This window comes from Salvia hispanica, chromosome 2 (assembly GCF_029641045.1).
Source record: "Salvia hispanica isolate PSC_SH4W2 chromosome 2, Shi_PSC_v1, whole genome shotgun sequence".
Taxonomy (NCBI): Eukaryota; Viridiplantae; Streptophyta; class Magnoliopsida; order Lamiales; family Lamiaceae; genus Salvia; species Salvia hispanica.
The window spans coordinates 477726-501334 of NC_142693.1; the positions used below are offsets into that span (position 1 = coordinate 477726).

Below are 23609 nucleotides of genomic sequence, written 5' to 3' on the forward strand. Positions count from 1 at the left end.
AAGGAAATTAAAAGAAAACAAGAGAGACACTTAGTTGTTGCTTGTTACTCCAATAAAAAGTGTCACTGTCAGGCACACCACAAATGAAAACCATTAATCCATCACAAAATGTAAGTGACAATAATCCAATAGTCAGACAAAAGACCAAGACATAAATACAAAACATAAGATCTTGTTCGATAAAACACAATAACAATAACATCAATCCAAACTGTCATGCAATAACACCAGAGATAAAACGAGTACAGCCGTCAAACTTTCTTGGTATGTAAATTCGGCACTGCTCTTCAAACAAGTCTCTCCTTCACCTTCTTCAGCCGAACCTGTAGGGAAATTTTAATTTGCCATTTACAGTGTGAGGAGTAGAGGAAAACATATGAATAAGCAAGACTAGAATTGGAGATGATGTCTCAAACAAATTGAATATATCCACATTCTCTACAATTATATAAAATATATCAATCAAAGAATATGGAATTAATTGATGGTGAAGCTGAATCTTACTGGTGTGAATTTGAAGAAATGTTTGATGCAAAATAATTCCTTCTTCACCTCCTTGCTCTTTGGAAGCATCTCAAACTCAAACACAAATCCTTTCCCCTTTTACTTTCTTCTTCTTCTTTAGCTTCAGCTGCTTCTCAGCTTCTTCAATTAACATTGTGTATTATAAATAAAATCTCGTTGAGAGGAAAAGTACGTAGCTTTCAATTAACCATTTTGCGATAATTGTGTGCAACTTAGTCTTGCAAGTTGATCTACTAAAAACTGATTAGCTCCACACTAGTTGATGCAGTTTCGAAACATTACTAGTTCATATCTATATGACTCATTGCCAGCCAAATGAGTCATTCATGATATTTGGACCAAGAATTTACACACAAAATTATTATCTAAAGGTAGCATCTACCACAAACCATAGAGAACAGAGAAAGTAAAAAATATAAGAAAAGTAGAGTTCAATTAAAACCATTTTGGAAAAAGTGTGCAACTTAGTTTTGCAAGATGATCTACTAAAGAGGACAAGCTCCAAACTAGTTGCAATTAACTCGAAACACTACAAGTTCATATCTATTTGAATTCAACATAAAATTTTAATTCTCACATTATCTTTGGTGTTTCCAACCAGAACACTAAAAAACCTGCATATTTTGTTTCTTCATAATCAAAATCCTAAAGATCATTGCCAGCCAAATGAGTCCTAATTAAATACTAATATTTGGACCAAGCATTTGCACCCAAAATTCTTATCCTAAAGTAGCATCCACCACAAATCACAAAACACTGAAACATGTGAAATATATATCATCCATCATTTAAAATAAAAGAAAATACACCTTCAATATTAAAAGAATAGTAAATACGCACCTGCAGGGTTACCCGAATACAGCAATGTACGTAGTTCTGTCAATGAATACCCTGTATAACACAAGAGATGATACTAATGAGATGCAATTGCAAAAAAGAAGCCAGTTAGATCGAAAATTGAAAGGATGGGTATAAAGCTAAAATAAGTAGTAGTACTAGATAAAATTGGATATTTACTCTAAAGGGCTAGTACTATCATCTAATTCTAAACAACACAAGGGAGTCTCACATATACTGTAATCTTGTTTCTATAAAAACAAACAAGAATTCAAAGATAATTCGTACTCACTTATTCGTTCTCCGTTAATCTCGATTTGCAATCTGTTGTAAACTGTGCGACGCCATGAATTCATACTCTTTAACCATTGAGGTAAGCTTTCCGTTCCAATAGTCTCCAAATTCAACTCAACAAGAGCAGTGAGATGTTGAAGTGATTCCACCAGATTTACCCAACTACTACCTTTGATCCCCTTCAATTTTAAACGTGTAAGTGAGTGGGAGCTGCTTTTGCATGCTTGCAATAAGGCATCAACACTCTCAATTGATCCCCCCATACTTGCATCTAATTCCAACCATTCCAAGCTATTAAAACAAGGTAGGACATCAACTAAACAAGTGGGTATGAATTGAGGAGCACCCCTAATTCTCAAACGTGTTAGATGGGGCGATTTTCGGAGGCACTCAATAATTTCAGGTAGATTCTTTAGGCTACTTATATTCACCAACCACAGAGTCTTGAGCGGGGATCCTATCATTTGACATGGAACATACAGCAAAGCATTGCATCCCCTAATCTCTAAGCTTTCGAGGCACTCCTTTATAATCAACTCCTTCAGATCTGGACACTCATATATATATAACCCCTTCAAATTTGGACACTCCTTTGTAATCAACTCCTTCAAATTTGGACAAAAAATTATCCTCAACTCATTCAAATTTGGACACTCCTTTATAATCAACTCCTTCAAACTCTGACACTTCTCTATATACAACTCCTTCAAATTTGGAAATTCCTTTATAATCAACTCCTTCAGATCTGGACACTTGTATATATATAACTCCTTCAAATTTGGGCACTCCTTTATAATCAACTCCTTCAAATTTGAACACGTCTTTATCTTCAACTTCATCAAACTGAGGCAATCAATTATTCCAGGTAGATTCACTAGGCTACTCATACTGTCCAATACCAGTTTCTTGAGCGAGGATCCTATCATTTCACGTGGAAATCCTTTCAATTTGGGGCACTCCTCTATCTTCAAGCGTTGGAGCTGAGGAAATACCTTGACGTCACTTGATTCTACTTCTGCCCACTCTGTTAGCTCATTCATATATGATAATTTGAGTTTTTTGAGAGCTGGAAAAACAATACGTGTCTCCCCTTTCTCTAATCCATAGAATGAAGAACTTATTGACTTCAAATTAGCCCATTCTTCCAACCAAAGCGTCACGAGATTTGGCAACTGCCCAAACATTGGCATTTCTTCACATTTATAGCAGTATCCGAGATATATGTCAGTCAAATTGTTAAGTGGTACACAAGAGATTTCACCCACTTTTTCAACTTCCATCTTTCGAGTCCATAATGGAAATCGTTTTCCCTTGTATCCTTCAATCCATAACTTCTTCAAATTTGTGTGAGGTTGAAGCCCTTCCAACACATTCTCATCACTTGTAATTTCACCTTCTCTATTTTCACACCATATCAAATGCAAATGCAATAATTTTGACTTGGCAGATAGTCTTGCTTTCTCAGCCTCTTCCTTGTTATCAACCCTTTCAAGCTTTGAAATTTCCAGCTTTCCTTTTAGATCATTCAAACTTCCGAGCTCTTCGATTTTCCTTCCATCTTTGTCACCAACTTCAAAATACTTCAGTGTTTGGAGAGAAGTTAATCTCCCAATCTCAGCAGGCAACTCTACATTACCACGAATATGAAGATGCCTTAAATTAGTCAAGTACTTCAAAGTACTTGGAAGTTTCTCAAAATAACGATTCTCTGCTCTCAATGTTTGCAAGTGAATGAGTTTACCAATCCAATCCGAAAGATATTTAATACTCGATTTGTTAATATCAAGAACTCTCAAATGTATCAACTTCATGATTGAACTTGGCAACTCCTCAACTGTACCACTTCCCAAAGTTAAAACACGAACACTTTGAAAGTCTGAGAACATGATGCTATGATCCATGGATAATAGAGTCCGCAAATATTTTGCATTTTTTTTTAGGACATCAATTGAATTTTCTTCAAGACTCATGTATCGAACTGGGGATATGCCATCTGCATTATGAGAACCGGCTAAAACAGAAGATGCAAGATCATGCACAAGATCGTGCATCACACAACTTTTCACATTTCCATAATCATCTCTTTTTGCCATTTGCAGTAAAGAGTTGTGTAGAAGAACATTGATAAAGTTGTCTCCCACAGATTCCATGTCGTTGCCTACGAGAAATCCTTCTGCCATCCAATACTCAATCAATATCTGCCTTTTAATTCTATGACCTTTCGGAAAAATCGAACAATATGCAAAACACTTCTTGAGTGATGGTAGAGACAAATTATCAAAGCTCAACTTCAATATCTTTGTGATATAATTTCCTTCATCTTGTGAAAGCCAATTCTCTTTGATCAAGCACCATTCTTCTTCAGATTTTTTATCGCGTAGTACTCCACCAACTACCATGGCAGCTAAAGGCAAACCTTGACATTTTTCTGCAATCTCCATCCCAATGGCCTCAAATCCCAAAGGAACATCCTCCTTTTCAAAGGTTTTCTCTTTGATTATTGCCCAGCATTCTTTGTTTGATAATCCTTCAAGCTCATGTGTAGGAAGTGACCTAACAGTTGAAGCAACCTTCTTCTTTCTTGTGGTAACAACAATCGCATTACCCATAGTAGAAGTAGCACCCAACAAGGAATTGAAGAAACCTTCTTCCCATTTGGGAATATCTTCATTCCAAGTATCATCAAGAATCAGTAGATAAGTTTTATCTTTCAAAACTTCTTTCAGTATTTTCGTAATATCTTGCTTACTCATCTCAGCTTCAACCTTTTGAGGAGCCAACTCTTTGAGAATTTTCTTGAGAAGAGCAGTTGGTTCAAAAATTTGAGAAACATGCACCCAAATATGTGATCCAAACAGTTTCTTTTCTTGTAAAAGATGAAAGACTTTCCTAGTCAAAGTTGTCTTCCCCAATCCTCCCATTCCCACAATGGCATGGACAGAAACACATTCATCAGACGTGATACAATCGGTAAGCTTTTTAACTATTTTTGACATGACCTTATCTCTTCCAATAAAAATTGGATCAAGAGTGGATGAGGCTGTTTCACGAGCAGCATCAGGCAAAGTGGGCACATTGGTGGCAAGCATCTGTGTGAGGCCTAGGTCAGCAGCCTCTTTGTTAATGACCTCCAAATCCTCATTAATTTCTTGGATCCTAAGAGCCATACTTCGGGAACGTGAAAAATTAACGCATGGTGAGAAGCATGAGAGTACCTTTTGTTTCATGGGTATGATGGGCTTGATTTGTTTGCAGAGGTGATGATAGCTGACCTCATCCAAAACATTGTCGGCATCGAACGCCACGTTTTCAAGCTTGTTGAGCCACCTTTTGACAGATCCACCGGGAATGGTACGCATCTCTGCATCCTTCAAGAATTGCTGGAGGGTACCCAAACGCTCAGTTAACTTTCCTGCTTCTTTGTTGAGCCCTTGGACAAGTGAGAACTCTTTCTTGGATTGGTCGATCAGATTTTGAACAACAACTTGAAGGACGGCGGCCACAGCTTCTCCCTCCATTCTTTCAGCTGATGATAACTTTTTCAGAGAGAAAGGTTAGGGTTTGGAAATGCAGATGAATTATTGGTGTAGTGAGAGAAGAGAAAGTGAGATCTAAAAGGATAAGAAGTGATGTACGATGAGTTCAGAGCCTTTCATTCTACAAATGCTTTTCTTTTTCATTTTCTTTTGTTTCAATTCCTGCCGACAACTTCTTTTTGTTTTTAATTTTGTTTTGTCTTTTGACAGCCAAATGAGATATGAAAATATCTATTCCGTTTTTGTTTCAATAAAAATTTGATCAAACTTGGTTAACAATGTTTATTCACGAATGAAGGGAAGTGTGACTTTAATCTATATCACTCGTGTATCAGATTCATAGGAATATGGTGAGTTGAATCAAAATAAAAGATAAATGTAAGTGGAGTACTTATATTAGTTAATCAGTGATAAAAAAACTAACCACTCTTTAACTCTTAATCATGGTTGTCATGAAAAAAATGGACTTGGTATATGAAACTTTTTAATATTATTTATTTTATTTTTTTAAAAAAATGTTAAATTTCATTATTTTAGTAGTATAATATATGTATTTAGTTGTCTTGTTTTTTTTTTGAATTGCTTATAAAATCATGAAAAATAATCATTTAGAGTTCATTTGCTTCTTTCAAATTTTTTACTACAAATCATAAAAGTTTAAGAAAATTCTTATTGAGTTTAAATAAGTTTTATATAAAAATACAAAATCTGAATTTTGATTAATGAATGCTAATAACATAAATTAAATTATTAAATTTAGTGGCCGAGTTAAATTGTGAATTATATGGGCTGGGCCTAACTTTTGTATTCTTTTGGGCCTCTTGTCATGTTAATAAACTTGATGGCCTGGTTCCGGTGAGTGGGCCTCATTATTGTAATGAGTCTCTTATTAAAGCTATTTATAAACTTGTATTGATTTAATACTTCCTCCCCATCATTCTCTCTCCAATTAACTACATTAACCAATAACTTTTAAAATTTCAGGCCGACTAAGAAATGTGTCATTTTAGCTAGGACGAAGAGAGTACTTGTTGACATTTGCATTTCAACGAGGTCTCCCTCGTTGAAGACACGAATGTCCTCATAGCCCCATCTTGTGAATTAACTGGAAAACATCATAAGTGAGTGTGTTGGTTAGAATGTCTGCCAATATGAATCAAACATGATACAGCTATACAAGAGTGGAAAAGATTTGAATACAGTTATAGAAGAGTTGGTCATGTGTCAAAGAAGCCAGGAGATTACAAATTGAAAGTTGTATTAGAATTTGGAAGGTCCGAGTATGATGGTGACTAGCATTGCAGCACCTAAAGCATCAACACCCACTCTTGCCAACTCCCAACCAACACTTTGTTCCTCATCGATCCTGCGTTGCATATCATGCCAACCAAATGAGCAGACTTCAATAACATGAGATTCGAGTTCTAGCTTAGGTCCTTAGTTTCGCACTGAACATCGATAATTTAAAACTTCAGTTATAATCATGAATTATCATTAACATCATATGCATATACGTTCATGAGGGGGTTTCATGATATATAAAGTAGATCTCTGTATTATAAAGTTTGGTTCCTAAACGAGTAGGCGCACAAGCACAAACACATAAAAGGCATATTTATAAATACCAGTGTGTGTTTTTGTGTCTTTACTTACATTGGAAATGGCTACAGTCTCCAGATATGCTACGAAATACGAAAGAATTAAAATCCATGAAGCCGTAAACAGCCACTGTGTTGTTTCTGGTAAGTGAGCGACAGAATGCTGGATTCTGCAAAGTGTCATATTAGAAGAAACGTGGTAAAACAAGAAGCATACGTGCGTGAGAACGAAAGTAATTTCCAACGTAACTAAAGAGAATGATCCAGAGACTAGCCTGGAATAAGGATCCCATGTGATTTTTATCTCTTGATTCTCAGGTTATCTGTCATGCAAGAGCGAACGATAAGACAAAGACGATTAGATTAGTCATATAAATGTTAGTAATTCTCAATTAGTTTAGCAGAAAATTAAAAGTACTTACTTTCACCCAATAACGATCTTTCCAACACAAGCTCCCATCTACCTGAAAGAGTTTAAGAGGAATAAATGTTACAAATTTACAATGTCAACTGGAAATATGTTAAAGCCATGATTTCTGCAATTATCATAAAACATGTCGCTAGTTAACAACTAAGTTTTTAATCATGACTTTACAGTTTGCATCTTGTAGGGGATAGGGAGAAATAACTCATAATAGAAACAATCGAATCAATGCGAGATTCAGCTGCCAGAAGAGCAATCAAACACAAATAATAGTATTGATCAAAAGAGAGCATAGAAGGGGTGTGTATGAGTACCTTCTTGTCCATTGGCTGCTCCACCAAAGAACAAAACAGATAAGAGAGAAACAAAGCTCATAAGTGTTCACTGAGCTGCAACATGATGGACTCGGTGCAGCAACATTGCGGCATTTCTTGGCAGAGGTGACTCGACAGCTATGCAGCGCCAATTGCTCCGACATGATGTGTTCGGCACACCCCAAATCAGAATCATGAATCCATCACTACATGTAAGTTCAAGACCAAAATCAATCCAGACTACTTATATACCATATATTTTACAATTTTCATGCAATAACACCACGGATAAAATTATCAGTACAACTGCCAAACAAAACAAGTCTCTGCTTCATCTTCTTTTGCCACCATTTTACGGTGTAAGAAATACGTACACACTATACAAACAACATGCCAAACCTGTTGGGAAATTTTTAATTTGCAATATGCAACACAAACACCAAGACATTCCATCACTAAATATAAGTAAAGTTACAGTAGTCTAATAGACAGACAAGAGACCAAGACATAATTACAATATATAGGAGCTTGTTCGATAAAATACAACAACAATAAAATCAATCCAGACTTCTTAATTACCTTACATTTTACAGTTTTCATGCAATAGTCATGGATAAAATGAGTACAGCCATCAAACTCTCTTTCTATACAAATAAAACAAGTCTCTGCCTGCTTCATCTTCTTCTCCAAACCTGTTGGGGAAATTTTAATATGCAGTTTACAGTCTGAACAAGTAGAGGAAAACATATGTCAAAACATGGCTAGAATTGAATATGATGTCTCAAACAAATTTTAGAAAAAATATCAGTTAGTATATGAGATTAATTGTTGGTGAACCTAAATCTTACCAGTGTGGAGTTGAAGAAATGTTAATGGACAATAATTCCTTCTTCACCTCAAGCTCAAACACAAATCCTCCGTAATCCTCCTCCAGAGTCCTAAACTTTCTGATATAACTGCTTTATATTGCGGCAGTGGCTAGCTTCCTTATAGAAACACAAGAAGGAACGAAGCTGGAACATAGATTATGAGAATTTAGTATCTTTGTAAGGCTTCACTCACATTTTTCAACATAAGTATAGTTAGCTTTGATATCAACACAACTACAAAAGACTTTCAAAAAAAGCACATTGAATCCTCATGTATAATTAGAATCCTATTAAAGTAATAAAAGACTTATATTTTGGATTGAAATTTTATACTAATTCACTTTCTTGTACTAAGGATGTAGAATAAACAAGGGAAGATTAGACTTACAATTGAGCAATGGATCTAAATCTTGTGACCATTGAAGTAGATGAGGGTGTGACTCGACAACTTGTTCCTCTCAGACTCAATCGGTAATTTTGGACAATCACGAATGTGAAGCTCCTGTAATCTGGTGAGGCTCTGCATTGAGGGAAGACCCCTCAAGTTTGTAAAATCAGAGAGACATAACTTTGTCAGAGATGAGAGATGTCCAAACCATTCATGCAATGCTTCTTCTCCAAAACCCTCCAACTCTAAACTATGAAGAACCTTGAGATGTTGAATTGATTTTGGCAAACACTTCCATACATCCAGCCCTGTCAAATTTAGCTCACCAAGTGAAAAGTGACAGTCTTGCAATATGTAGTCGACTCTCGCATTAATAGCCACTCTATTCTCTTCTGACCATAGCCTGCTAATATCGATCTCCAATTTTTTCAACCTGCGAAAAGGCCAGACATAGCCACTAGAATTGAACATGAATGTGGGGACAGCAACAACGGTGAGTTGTTCAAGAAATTGTGATTTTTCCAAGCAACGAAGAAACCTAGGTAGATTCTGAAGGCTCTTTAGTTCCACCACAGACACTTTCTTGAGCAAAGGCGCCGATGGCTCCACCAATTCCACCAGCTCATGGCAATCATGAATCTCCAAACTGCGGAGGGATGGAAAGCTCCTCCCACCACTTGGATATGCTATGGACTTCAGATTTCGACAGCCTCTTATAGTCAACTGCTCCAGAGAATCCAGAGCATGTAAACCATCTGGCAATGCTCTCAACATGGGACAATGCTTTATATCCAATTGAGAGACACTATGAGTTTTACGGAATAACCAGTTTGGGAGATATTCCAATCTATAGCAGTGGTGTATCTTCAAGGATTTAAGACGAGGAAATACCTTCACTTCATTGGAAAATTCTGTTTGACTCCTCTCGCTCAAATCAGCCATATTTAGCAGTAATAGACTTTCAAGTGATGGAAAGATGACTTCGTCGCTATTGCCAGTCCAACAGAATAAAGAATTTATAGATCTCACACTGCTCAATTTGCTCAAACTAAGAAATTTGAGATTAGGCAACTGCCCCAACGTCGGAATTTCTTCAAATTCTTGGCAGCTACTCAGTGTTATCTCAATCAACCTGTCAAGCCTCCTTTCAACAATCCATGATGGTAATCTTTCGCCTTTGAATCCTGCAATCTTTAACACCTTTAGCTCTTGGTGAGGTTCGAGGCCTTCCAACACAGCCACAGCCTCATCATCCCTTTCTCTCTTGTTTTTGAGAGACTCGTCTTTTCTTTCACCTTCCCCATTTTCAGCCCATTCTAACTCCAAGGTGCTTAGTCTTTGCTTCTCAGATAACTTTGCTTTCTTCGCTTCTTCAATGTCAGCTACCTTTTCCAGATTCTGAATAGATAGTCGTTCGAGATTGTCCAAACTCCCCAACTCTTCGATAGTGTATCCTTTCAGCTCGGCCACTCTGAACTTGAGAGCTTGCAGATTAGTTAATCTCCCAATCCTAGGAGGCAACTGCACACCACTCTGAATATAAAAATACAGTAAATTAATTAAGTACTCAAAAGTACTAGGCAGTTCCCTCAGAGACATTGTCAATGCATACAACCTTTGCAAGCAACGGAGTTCACAAATCCAATCTGGCAAAATTTCAATTTGTGTTCTTGAAATATTAAGATGCCTCAAATATATCAACTTACGAATGGAACTCGGTAACTCAGTAACTTTATCACAGTTGAGAGTAAGGACATTCAAATATTTGAAACTCGAGAAGACGGTGGTTTCAATAATTTCACCTTGGAAGATCAACGTACGCATATATTTGCTTGCTTGTTTTGTTCTTTCATTTATATCACCATCACCAACTCCATGATATAAATATCGAACTTGATCGGCTCCACTTAAAAGAGAACTTGCGAGATCATGCATAAGATTGTGCATCACGCAACTTTCAACATTTCCATAAGCATCTCTCTCTTCAACTACCAATAAAGAGTTGTGTACAAGATTATTGAATACGTTGTTTCCCACAGACTCCATGTCATTTCTTTCATCATGTTGGAGAAACCCTTCTGATATCCATAGCTCAATCAACTCCTGCCTCACTATTTTGTGACCTTTTGGGAAAACCGAACAGTATGTGAAGCACTTCTTCAGTGACAGTGAAAACAAATTATCAAAGCTCAACTTCAATATCTTTCTGATACGATCTCCTTCATCTTGTGAAAGCCAATTATCTTTGATTGAGTGCCATTCTTCAAAAGATTTATTGTGCAGTACTCCACCAACTACCTTGGCAGCTAATGGCAAACCTTTACATTTTTTTGCAATCTCAATCCCAATGGCCTCACATTGTGACGGAGCATCCTCTTCACCAAATGTTTTTGCTTTGATAATTGACCAACAATCTTCCTTCGGTAATCCTTCCAATTTATATGTTGGAAGTGCATTCACGGTGGTAGCCACCACCATACTTCTGGTGGTAACAACAATGACATTTCCGTTAATAGAACTAACGCCCAACAAGGAATTGATAAAACCATCCCATGTGGGACGATCTTCATGCCAAACATCATCAAGAATAAGAAGATAAGATTTATCGTTCAAAGCTTCTTGAATCCTTTTCAGCATATCTTGCCTACTCTCAGTTTCAATTTCATAATAGGAACAGAAAACCAACTCCATGAGAATATTCTTGAGCAGGGCAATTGGATCAAAAATTTGAGAAACATGCACCCAAATATATGATCCAAACAAATTCTTTTCTTTTAGAATATTAAAGACTTTTCTAGTCAAAGTAGTCTTCCCCAATCCTCCCATTCCCACAATGGCGAGGATAGAAACACGTTCATCGGTTGTGATACAAGAGGTAACCTTTTCAACTATAATTGACACCTCCTCATCTCTTCCAATAAAATTTGGATCAAAAGTGAATGAGTCAGTTACAAAAGTAGCATAAGGCAAAGTGGGCTCATTGGTGGCAAGCATCTCTTTGAGGCCAAGGTCGGCAGCCTCTTTGTCAATGGAATACAAAATCTCATTGATTTCTTGGATTCTAAGAGCCATACTTCGGGAATGTGAAATATTAACGCATGATGAGGAGAGGCATGATAGTACCTTTTGTTTCATGGGTTTAATGGGCTTGTTTGCTTTGGAAAGGAGATAATAGTTGAACTCATCCAAAACATTGTCAGCTATGATGGTCACCTCTTTAAGCTTGTCGAGCCACCTTTTGACAGATTCACTGGGAATGGTACGATTCTCGGCGTCTTCCAAGAATTTCTGGAGAGCATCCATATTCCCAGTCAGTTTTGCCGCTTCTCTGTTGAGACCTTGAACCCGTAAGAACTCTTTCTTGGTGCGGTAGATCAGGGTTTTAACAAGAACTTTAATGACGGTGGTCGCATCTTCTCCCAACATTCTTTCAGCTGATAACTGATTCAGAGAAAGGGAGGGTTGGAGAGGTAAATGAATAATTGGTGAGGGGAGAGAAAGTGAGACCTTATTTTTTACTACCTCCGTACCAATAAATATGCAACATTTGTTTTCCGGCACAAGATTTTATGCAGTGGTGTTTTGTGAGTTAATGAAGAGAGATAACAACCCTCTTTATTGTAACACCGTACCACTATTTTAGGCCATTGGATCTGAAAATCGTGTGCTTGTCATACTGCCACGTGTAGAACACAGAGGGGTAAAATAGGAAATTTCTAATTTTACGTTACCAGATTGCAGTGTTGTTCATTGAATATTGCAGTCTTACCACAACAATATTGCAGTTTACCACGACTGCAATATCTAATACAGTAGACTACAATATCTAATACAATAGACTGCAAACCCGTGTTTTTTCACAAAACTTAATCCTAGGCATCCATAAATGAGATCTAACGGACTATATTGGTAGTATGATATTATTTTAACTATAGTGGCACCCTAGTGCACCCCTATATAGGGATGTGTTAAAATGACAACACCTTTTAAAGTGACACTGTGACACCACGCTACACTGCAATATTATAAATGCTACACTGCAATATCCAATACACTGCAATCTATAGATTGTATTCCAGCGTATGGATATTGCTGGCAGGAAAAATTGCAGTCTAGCGTGGTGGATATTGCAATATCCAATACACTAGACTGCAATCTATAGATTGCATTCCAGCGTATGGATATTGCAGGCAGAAAAAATTGCAGTCTAGTGTAGTGGATATTGCAGCCCGAGAAAATGTACCCTTGAGTATTTTTTATGATTGCCACATAGTAACTGATTATTCGTCCATGTGTACAAATGATTGGCTAGGAATTGTGATATGGTATTACTTTAAGAAGTGTTGTCATTTTAACACAAACCTATTACTATATATAGAGAGAGAGAGATAGTTTTGATCTGTGCAAAACTAGATTTAAATATATAAACACAAAACAAAATTAAAGGATGACTTAAAATGATTTTAACACGACATCAAACCCGTATATATATTAATTTCCTTAAACTATGATTAAATTTTCAGAATCACAAAAATTTATTTTTGCACTTTATAATTATGTTATTATAATCCTAACATTTTCTTTGTTATTTTCTTTGTAAGATGTCTTTGGTTTTAGAATCTTTAGAGAGTTAGATGTTAGGTATTTGAAGAGGACTTAAATACCAGTATCTAATCTACGAATTTCTCATATTAAGAAGGTGTTGAATCTAGTTCAGTGATCGACCTAGCAACTTTAGATACGCTAAAAGGCAAGAGGCATCAATTGGCAAATAGATTGAATGTGTGCATCGAATCCTAGAATTCTACCTCCTTTCCATATTATCTTAATCACATCTTATTTGAATTTAATTTAATTCTGTTGAGTTAGTATAATTAAGCACAAGAACCCTTTTGAATCATCTATTTAAAGATTACTTCATTACTTACAAATTAAATTATTTATAAAGGTTTGTTTTAGTCATCAGTACCGGTTGATTGGTTTAGTTTGGTTTAGTTTTGGTCATCTGTCAGGGCATCCACAATGGTGGCCCTCTTGGACATGCTCAATAAACTTGGTCCTGCCCATGAAAACTTGGTCAGTACAACTGGTGGCCCTCCGAGCCACCATTTTTTGTTATATTTCAAAAATTAAAATTATTTTCATACATTTTTTTATTATATTTGAATATTACTAAAATAAAAATTATATGCCAAGATTAATTTTTTAAAAATGCTTACATTAAAAATGAGTGAATTGAAACCAAATTTTCGTCGTATCATAGATAGGGGAAAATACAATGAAAATTTATTAAAAACAATAAAAAAAATGACGACACCGCCCGCCTACTCGGTGTCGTTATCGGAATCCATCACATCTTCTTCACCACCACCGTTGCCGTTGTCGTCGCCACCGCCGCCACCGCCCCCACTGTCGCTTGCACCTCCGCCACCGCCCCAACCGCTTATAAATTAGGGTTTAGAATTGAGAATGATAAAAAAAAATAGGAGGAAGGAACATTTATTATTTATAAAACAATTTTCGAAATAAAAAAAAAAAATCGGAAATGGGGGAGGGCCGCGGCTCTCGGCCCGTGCAGTGGCAAGCCGCGCTTCCCGCCCAAGGGCCTCGGCCTGGCCGAGAGCTCACCTCTCTCTCGTCCACCCCCCTGGGCCGTCTCCTCCTCTCGCCTTGGTAGTGGGTGGACGCACCTGGGCCGACTCCGGTCCAAGGGCCGCGGCCCGATGCTCTTGATGGCATTTTCTTTTCCATTTTGCTAAGATGATTAGAGTTCTAATTTGGCATAGTTATTCATATTATGATTTGGTAAAAGCTTCATGATAAAACAAATCATGATAAGGCTCCCATATAAACTTGGTAGACGGTAGTGATTTGACGGTTCTCCAAAAATTCAAGTGTGTAGCAAAAAAAAAACTGCTCTTTTTGACGATCAAGGCTCTAAAATATGCTTATGTTCTATCAAAGAACTATGATTTTTCCATTATAATAGCTTTTAAAATAATTAAAAATATAAATCAACAGCACAATTCCAGTTCAATTATATACCAAAAATCACCAAAGTAATGAAGAAGAGACATAAAAATAATAAAATTGAGTCTAATTAAACGGCAAATCTGACAACGTAATGTCAAACACTCATTAATTCCAATAGTTAGTAGACATACCTTAGAGTTCTTCGCAATATCTCTTTCTTCTTTTCTCTTGGAGATGGATATTATCGATAGACCGTTCTTCTTCTTCTTGTATACACTGAGTTGATTAATTATTATATTGTGCATTGTTCAATTGGATCCCATGTCATGATTATGGATATCAATTTCACTTTATTTAGCTTTTTCATAAATCTAGAATATAATTTAGTATTCTTATTATTTATTTTTATTTTAGGATTTGATTTGTTTGATTAGATTTGAACTTTTTTTTTGCAATTATATTTTATTATAAATATTTATAGAGTACATAGAATAATAAAAATGAATCATTATCTTTCTATGATTTTTCTATAAATTCTCTGATTCGTTTGGATTCCGACCCTCCATCGCCACATAATTAAACATAACAAAATTAATTAACAGGTCATTAGTGGCTTAATTGTCAATCATGGAGGGCGGAGGCACTGTATTTAATTACAAGATGCTCTAACTATTGTTTTCCAGCGTGCGATTAAGAAAATATTAAATGTACAACTTTGAATGAATTAGTGCAAGCTAACTGGAGTCCATTTTCACCATTAAGATATATTATAAGACATCAAGTTGCTTACTTTTTATTTAAAAGAATTTTGCTCCACTAATTAACTTTTTCTAAAGGCGTTCAAACTTCTATTAAAGTGGTCGAATATAAATTTGTCTTTGTCAAGGCGTTCAAACTTTTATTGATGCCGTTGACTATATATTTGTCTTTGTCAAGATCCTTCCCAAGAGAACATAGATTTTGTACAAATCAGAGAAATTTGAAGTGTGTTAATTGACCGTGTCGAAAAGGATTTTTGTAATTCACGAATGAACGTAGAAAAATATGCAATATGTAGTGGTAGATGTAAATTTGGATGCAAAATGATAACAAAATTAATGATAATTATTTGTATAGAAAACAATTTGGTTCATTTCAAATTAAGATCCAATTCATAAAAATTTATTTCTTCCCTCATTTTTTTATCCTGAATTTAAAAAGGAGTGCTGAATTTAAATACAGGTAGCTAGACTTGTGAATTAAATAATTTCCACAACGAGTTGACAACCAATAAATTTGAGCTTTAGTAGTTTTGAACATTTTTGGTATTCCAGGCATAGCACCTTACACAAAACAGTATAGTTAATATTAACAGGTCGAAGCAATTGATGTTTTCATATTGTTAAGTGGTCACATGATCAATTTGTATCTACATCTGTATACACATGTTTGTGCTATATTATTTAAACTCAATGTGTCAAAGAAGCCAAGAGATTATACAATGAAAGTTGTACTATTGGAATTTAATCAGGGCAGTTGGAAGGTCTGTGGCTAAATAATGTGCAAAGCAAATCAACAAGGCTTACGCGCTTAAGGGGAACCACGGAAGCCCTGGTTGATGGCATTGTTTTGATTCTGGAGTAGGCACAATTGGTCCGAGGAAGATCCGCCATAAGTCGAGTATGATGGTGACTAGCATTGCAGCACCTAAAGCATCAACACCCACTCTTGCCAACTCCCAACCAACACTTTGTTCCTCATCGATCCTGCGTTCCCAAATGAGCAGATCAACAATAGTTTGATACTTCAATAACATGAGATTCAAGTTCTCACTTAGGTCCTTAGTTTTGCACTGAACAACGATAATTTAAAACTTCAGTTATAAATTATGATCATGAATTATCATTGACATCATATGCATATACTTTGATTCCAAATTTCAATACCAAAATCAAAGTGAAAGTCTTTTTCTATTGTAAGCTAGCCTATGTTCATAAGAGAGAAAAAGAGAGGAGCAAATATTACCTGAAAAACATAGGGAAACTAACAAAGAAATAAATTGCATAAAACAGGCAGCCAACTTTGTACATGACCGCTCGATCGACAAATTCATAATAGGGAAACTGCACATCGTCAAATAGGAGATCAATAGAAAATATCAATATATAAAAGGCATAGTGATAAATACCAGTGTGTGTTTTTGTGTCTTTACTTGCATTGGAAATGGCTACAGTTTCCAGATATGCTACGAAATACGAAAGAATTAAAATCCAGGAAGCTTTAAACAGCCACTGTGTTGTTTCTGGTAAGTGAGCGACAGAATGCTGGATTCTGCAAAGTGTCATATTAGAAGAAAAATGGTAAAACAAGAAGCAGACGTGCGTGAGAAGGAAAGTTGTATGAGGTACCTGCAAAAAGGTTTCCATGGTCAGTTTCAACTATTATGAATTAATAAAAATGTACACATGATTTTTGGGCTCACATTATTCATCCTCCATGACGGGAATGTATATGAGGCACCCAATACCGCGAAAAAATAGTGGGTGCAGAAGTAATTTCCAACGTAACTAAAGAGAATGATCCAGAGACTAGGCTGGTATAAGAGAAATTTCTAGTTACAACAAGATGCAAGATAAAACAACTCGAACAAGAATCTTTATCCAATAACATTATTTATTTTGAAGCATATTGTATGAAAAAAAAAAAGTTAGCTTATTCATTTGCATGCTAAACAAATGGGACATAACTTGTTTTGTCACAATCTAGTACTAGTAAATTATTGCTCAGGTTATATGTCATGCAAGAGATACGAGTTAACATAACCTTGTTAGATAAGAAATTCCACAGAAACAAGTGAAAGCATATTATAAGACAAAGATGATTAGTTTAGTCATATAAATGTTAGTAATTCTCAATTGGTGTAGTAGAAAATTAAAAGTACTTACTTTAACCAATAACGATCTTTCCAACATAAGCTCCTATCTGCCTGAAAGAGTTTAAGAGGAATAAAAACAATTTTACAAATATGTTAAAGCTTATATCCTTATTCACATGATTTCTGCAATTAACATAAAACATGGCGCTAGTTAACAACTAAGTTTCTATCATGACTTCACAATATGCATCATATAGGGGATAGGGAACAAACGAATCAATGCGAGATTCAGTTGCCAGAAGAGCAATCAAACTGTGCTTTACAAAAGCAGGCAAAGCTGAAACAAGTCCAAGTAAGAGGTAAAATTCTGGCAAAAGAATAAGAAATTCTAGTCAACAATCTCATCAATCTACTAAATCAGTGAAGCGAATAACTAGGAAGGCAAAATACCTGGTAAAGTTAATAGGGGACGACAACGCCAAGGCAGAGTGTGAGCCAAAATGGTGTGTAGATGAGAAACAAAACTTGAGCCCATCTTTTGCGAGCCACTTCACCACCTACGCAATTCAACAAAGCCGCATAAATCAGCAATTAACAAGCACAAATTTACCTCCCATTTCTGTCTGCAATTCGGGCTGCAGAAATTAAGCAGCCACAACTTTTGAGTGTTAATTGCTACTACATCTCGCTTCAGCAATGTTATGATGATTGATTACAGCAGCTGTGTTGAGCTAAATCAAGCTCAAGATGTGCAAGTTAGAGGTTTTGATATTGAGACTGCTTTGGGCTATCTTGAGCCATTGGATGGTAGTTAGTTAGATGTTTTAATCACAGCCGTCCATTTGTATCTAGCTGATTAATAGAGTAAGTCTTAGATTGTGGAATACTCATTCACAAAAATCATCTCTCTCGTTTTGTATTCTTCCAGAAATTGAATAAGAAATTCTTTCCCTAAATTCTTGTGTTCTTCTTTTAGTCGTTTTCAATTCCAGTTAGATCCACAATTGGCGCCGTCTGTGGGAACGCCGGTCGCAGTTTTCCCCAAATTTTGAGCTGAGAATTGAAGGTGAATTTGATCGCGATTCTTGAAGATGGCAGCGCGTCTTGAGGCTGAAAAATTCACCGGCAACAACGATTTCGGACTATGGAGAATGAAGATGAAAGCGATGTTGACGCAACAAGGGCTCGCATCGGCTTTGGAATCGAAGCAGAAAGATCAGAAGGAAAAAGGGGTTCTCGATGAAAAGGCTGTGTTGAAGCAAGCCGAGATCGAAGCCAAAGCCCATAGCACGATTGTATTGTGCCTCGCCGATAAAGTATTGCGGGAGGTGGCAAAAGAGACAACCGCTGCGGGCATTCTGACCAGGTTAGAGGATCTTTATCTCACGAAATCTTTGGCTAATCGGTTGTATATGAAGCGAAGATTGTATTCCTATAAGTTCTTGGAGAATAAGGGGGTGTTAGAACAACTGGAAGATTTTAGCAAAACCATAGATGATCTTGAGAATATTGATGTGGCTATAGGAGATGAGGATAAGGCAATTCTATTATTAAATGCTCTTCCTAAATCTTTTGATCAACTGCGAGATGCGATTTTGTATGGGAGAGACAAGGCCATCACTTTTGTGGAGGTTCAGACAGCAATTCGAGCTAAAGAAATCCACAAAGGGGGATGGGAAATGAGGCTAGTTCATCTGTTGCAGAGAGCCTCAATGTGAAGAAACATAAGTTCAAGAAACAATTCAAGAAAGATCAGGAGACATCCAAGAGTGTTCAACATGATCAAAAGGAGACTCGTTCTTGCCATTGGTGCAAGAAGCCCGGTCATTTGAAAAAGGACTGCTATGCTTGGAAGAAAAAGCAGACACAGGCTGGTGAGAAGATGGTGAACGCCACAGATTGCCCAGAAGAGAGTCAAGAGCATCAGATTCTGAATGTGATGGAAAGTGGAATTGGTGGGAGATGGATCATGGATTCAGGCTGCAGTTTCCACATGAGCTCTAACTTGATGTGGTTTCAAGATCTGAGTGAAAGTTCTGGGACAGTAATTTTGGGCAACAATCAAGTATGCCATGTGAAAGGCATTGGCTCTGTGAAGCTGAGAATGAGTGATGGCTGCATCAGAATTTTAAGTGATGTAAGATATATTCCTCAAGTTAAGAGGAACTTGATTTCCCTTGGGCTTCTTGAAAGAAAGGGCTGTGTATTCTCATCTGCTGAAGGAAGAATGGTGGTCAGTAAGGGTGGAAAGGAAGTTATGGTGGCTGAAAGGAGGGGAAGTTTGTATTATCTGCTGGCAGAAGTGCAAGTACCTGATGCTGAAGCAAACTTAGTGATAGAGGATGTGAAATTATGGCACATGAGATTGGGCCACCCTGCAGAGGGCAGTGTCAGAGAGCTTGTGAAAAAGGGAATCATGCAGGCAGAATTGAATAAGGAGCAGCTCAAATGTGAAGAGTGTGTTCTTGGAAAATCAAAGAAGTTGTCCTTCCCTAAAGGTAAACATCTATCCACCCAGCCACTAGACTATGCACATAGTGACCTTTGGGGTCCTGCTCAAGTAAACTCCATAGGTGGAGGCAGATACTATATGACGATTATAGATGACTACTCTAGAAAAATGTGGATTTATATACTCAAAGAGAAATCAGAGGCTTTCAAGAAGTTTTCAGATTGGTGTTCTGAGGTTGAGCTAGAGAAGGGAAAGGTGTTGAAGTGTCTTCGCACTGATAATGGGTTGGAATATCTGTCAAGGGAATTTGATGATTATTGTAGGAGTAAGGGCATTAAGAGGCACAGAACTGTCCCCATGAATCCACAACAAAATGGTGTGGTAGAGAGGGCAAATAGAACCATTATTGAAAGGGTTAAGTGTCTGCTACTCTCAGCTGGTATGGAGAGGAAGTTTTGGGCTGAAGCTGCTTCCACAGCTGTTAAATTGCTGAATATGTGTCCAGCTTCAAGCATAGATGGTGATATACCTGACTTCAGATGGCATGGAACATTTGGAGATTATTCCAGATTAAGGATATTTGGCTGTAGAGCTTTTGCTCACATCAGGCAAGGAAAATTAGAGGCTAGAGCACAAAGATGTGTGATGCTCGGTTATCAGTCTGGAGTAAAAGGATACAGGCTATGGTGTGTAGAGCCTGGGAATGCCAAGATCATCATCAGCAGAGATGTGGTTTTTTGGGAGAATGAAATGCCATTTTTGCAGAAAAATACTAAAGATGATCAAGGAGGATTGACTACTGATTTTGAGGTGGAGCCTGAGGGTGCACCACCTGATGTTGAAGATCCTAATAAGGATCAAGAATTCAGTGAAGATCATGGGAATAATTCTGATTATAGTCATCCAGCTGCTGGTACAGAAAGTCTAGAAAATTATCAACTTGCTAGAGATAGAGTGAGGAGGAAAAATGTGAAGCCACCCTCAAGATACTCTGACTCAGAAATGCTTTTCTATGCTCTCTGTGTTGCTGAGGAGGTGGAGTATGGTGAACCAGCTTCCTACAGAGAAGCAATACAGTCCAAGGAAGCAGATAAGTGGATGCTAGCTATGGTGGAGGAGATAGAATCTCTTCTTAAGAATAGAACCTGGATACTAGTTGAAAGGGTGGAAGGCAGAAAGATTGTGAGTTGTAAATGGATCTTCAAGAAGATTGAATCAGCAGTAGAGGGTGATCATATCAGATTCAAGGCTAGACTAGTTGCTAGAGGCTTCACACAGGAGCAAGGTGTGGATTTCAATGAGGTATTTTCTCCAGTTGTGAAACATACTTCAATTCGAATATTACTTGCTGTTGTTGCTAAAAAGGACTGGGAAATGGAACAACTTGATGTTAAGACCGCCTTCTTGCATGGTGAGCTGGAGGAAACAATTTACATGGCTCAGCCTGAGGGTTTTGTCAGCCCGAAAAATGAAGGAAAAGTTTGTTTGCTCAAGAGGAGCATTTATGGATTAAAGCAGGCAAGCAGACAGTGGCACAAGAGATTTGATAATCACATGATTAGTTGTGGTTTTGAGAAGTCTTTGTATGATGAATGTGTGTATATCAAGAGGAAGAATGGGGTGCCTGTTGCTTATCTTCTATGTAGATGATATGTTACTTGCTGGAGCTTGCAAGAAAGAACTTCAATCAGTTAAAGATGATTTAAAGGCTGCTTTTGATATGAAGGACTTGGGTCCAGCTAAAAGAATTCTGGGAATGACCATTGTTAGAGACAGACAGAAGAAGTTGATCTGGCTGACTCAACATGACTATGTATCTAGAGTTTTGAAGAGGTTTAAGATGGAGAATGCTAAGGAGACAGCAACTCCGTTAGCCCAACACTTTAAGTTGTCAATAGAGCAGAGGCCAAAGTCAGAGGCTGAAGCTGCCGAAATGCAGAGGATTCCTTATGCGAATATAGTTGGGAGCATAATGTATGCTATGATCTCAACAAGGCCAGATGTAGCTCAGTCAATTAGTGTGATCAGCAGATTTATGGCTAATCATGGAAGGGAGCACTGGAGTGCACTCAAATGGTTGATGAGATACTTGAAAGGGGCTGGGGATTTTGGCATATTGTTCAGGGGTGATGATGAGTACATGGGTGATGCAATAGTTGGTTTTTGTGATTCTGATTTTGCAGGAAACATTGACAATCGAAGATCACAATCTGGATACATCTTCACAATGTTTGGAGCAGCTATTAGCTGGAAGTCAAGTCTCCAAAGTGTAGTTGCACTATCAACTACAGAAGCTGAATTTATGGCTTTAACTGCAGCAGTGAAGGAAAGTTATTGGTTGAAAGGTATAGCTGCTGACTTTGGTTTTGAACAGGGAGCTATATCAATTGGTTGTGATAACAACAGCGCATTGTGTTTAGCAAAGCACAAGGTATACCATGAACGAAGTAAACATATAGATGTTCGTTTGCACTTCATTAGAGAAGGGATAGAAATGGGTGAAGTGAAAGTGTTCAAGGTGCACACAGATGACAATCCAGCAGATATGTTGACAAAACCATTGCTTAAAGACAAGTTTGAGCTGTGCAAGAAATTGGTGAGTGTTTGTAAGCTGAAGACAGAGTAAGGTTTGATCAATCAAGGTGGAGTCTGTTATGATGATTGATTACAGCAGCTGTGTTGAGCTAAATCAAGCTCAAGATGTGCAAGTTAGAGGTTTTGATATTGAGACTGCTTTGGACTATCTTGAGCCATTGGATGGTAGTTAGTTAGATGTTTTAATCACAGCCGTCCATTTGTATCTAGCTGATTAATAGAGTAAGTCTTAGATTGTGGAATACTCATTCACAAAAATCATCTCTCTCGTTTTGTATTCTTCCAGAAATTGAATAAGAAATTCTTTCCCTAAATTCTTGTGTTCTTCTTTTAGTCGTTTTCAGTTAGATCCACAAGCAACAACACTACACAAGAGTATGAAACTGATATTAGAAAAATCAATAATGTCAAAAATATTAGGGTAGCAGTGACAGTAAAAATATATACCCAAATATATTCGTAGATGTATAATCAGTAAGAAATCAAACAAGTTTGTAAATAAAGGGAAACAATACAATAAATAACTAATGGAAAATAAAATACTCCCTCCGTTCTAGATGTCACACTTGAAAGATAGTACAAAATTTTAGGAGATGCTATTAGAATTTAATTTTATCATTAATGTGAATGAGAATCTTTTTTTAAAAGAGAAAATGTGACATTTTTTTGTGGGGCTAAACTAAAAAAGAAAGTGTAACATCTATTATGGGACGGAGAAAGGAACATAAAAAAGTAATCAAAAAAGAGAAAAAAAACAAAAAAACTAAATACTCCCTCCATCTCGACAATAGTGATGAATTTCTTTTGGACACGAGAGTATGAGAGAAGAAAAAGTAAGAGAGATAAAGAAAAAATAAAATAAAAAAGAGTGAATAAAGCATGACAGAGTATTAATAGAGTATGCGATTATTAAAGTTTTGTTTTTCGTTTTAAAAAGAAGAAAATTGATA

General features: G+C 36.8%; 2 protein-coding genes and 1 pseudogene across 9 annotated transcripts; all 3 read right to left on the minus strand.

Moving 5' to 3' along the window:
* Window positions 1-84: 84 nt before the first annotated feature.
* Window positions 85-5280, minus strand: LOC148931276 (putative disease resistance protein RGA4). 2 transcript variants are annotated; one of them, XM_089064575.1, is made up of 4 exons: window positions 1655-5280; window positions 1366-1416; window positions 505-642; window positions 85-323 (listed from the first exon to the last, which is right to left on the minus strand). In XM_089064575.1, the coding sequence occupies exons 1-3, from the start codon at window positions 5172-5174 to the stop codon at window positions 581-583; spliced, it is 3633 nt and encodes a 1210-aa protein (XP_088920701.1). In that variant the 5' UTR covers window positions 5175-5280; the 3' UTR covers window positions 85-323; window positions 505-580. The 2 variants fall into 2 exon arrangements, with proteins under 2 accessions (XP_088920701.1, XP_088920700.1); XM_089064574.1 differs by having other exon boundaries at window positions 505-645.
* A 1021-nt stretch (window positions 5281-6301) lies between these two features.
* On the minus strand, window positions 6302-15079 carry LOC125201002 (putative disease resistance protein RGA4). 6 transcript variants are annotated; one of them, XM_089064580.1, is made up of 9 exons: window positions 14950-15079; window positions 8786-12226; window positions 8377-8541; window positions 8113-8220; window positions 7529-7734; window positions 7213-7254; window positions 7066-7113; window positions 6846-6960; window positions 6302-6558 (listed from the first exon to the last, which is right to left on the minus strand). In XM_089064580.1, the coding sequence occupies exons 1-2, from the start codon at window positions 15061-15063 to the stop codon at window positions 8801-8803; spliced, it is 3540 nt and encodes a 1179-aa protein (XP_088920706.1). In that variant the 5' UTR covers window positions 15064-15079; the 3' UTR covers window positions 6302-6558; window positions 6846-6960; window positions 7066-7113; window positions 7213-7254; window positions 7529-7734; window positions 8113-8220; window positions 8377-8541; window positions 8786-8800. The 6 variants fall into 6 exon arrangements, with proteins under 6 accessions (XP_088920706.1, XP_088920703.1, XP_088920705.1 ...); XM_089064577.1 differs by having other exon boundaries at window positions 8108-8220; XM_089064579.1 differs by having other exon boundaries at window positions 6302-6640; window positions 8108-8220.
* Window positions 15080-16113: 1034 nt separating this feature from the next.
* Window positions 16114-18229, minus strand: LOC125205610 (cycloeucalenol cycloisomerase-like; annotated as a pseudogene). Its single transcript, XR_016135088.1, has 8 exons — window positions 18223-18229; window positions 18047-18169; window positions 17909-17979; window positions 17679-17723; window positions 17220-17330; window positions 16954-17145; window positions 16763-16860; window positions 16114-16503 (listed from the first exon to the last, which is right to left on the minus strand). The product of XR_016135088.1 is annotated as a cycloeucalenol cycloisomerase-like (transcript).
* Between the last annotated feature and the right edge of the window lie 5380 nt (window positions 18230-23609).

What these genes read in the sequence shown, in the direction of transcription:
- LOC148931276 (XM_089064574.1), bottom strand. Translation starts at nt 5,174, where the DNA reads ATGGAGGGAGAAGCTGTGGCCGCCGTCCTTCAAGTTGTTGTTCAAAAT. An exon ending in GATTAACGGAGAACGAATAA is followed by an intron (nt 1,417 to 1,654) that starts GTGAGTACGAAT and finishes TGTGTTATACAG; the next exon opens with GGTATTCATTGACAGAACTA. An exon ending in GTATTCGGGTAACCCTGCAG is followed by an intron (nt 646 to 1,365) that starts GTGCGTATTTAC and finishes TGTTAATTGAAG; the next exon opens with AAGCTGAGAAGCAGCTGAAG.
- LOC125201002 (XM_089064580.1), bottom strand. Translation starts at nt 15,063, where the DNA reads ATGCACAATATAATAATTAATCAACTCAGTGTATACAAGAAGAAGAAG. An exon ending in ATATTGCGAAGAACTCTAAG is followed by an intron (nt 12,227 to 14,949) that starts GTATGTCTACTA and finishes TCTCTGAATCAG; the next exon opens with TTATCAGCTGAAAGAATGTT.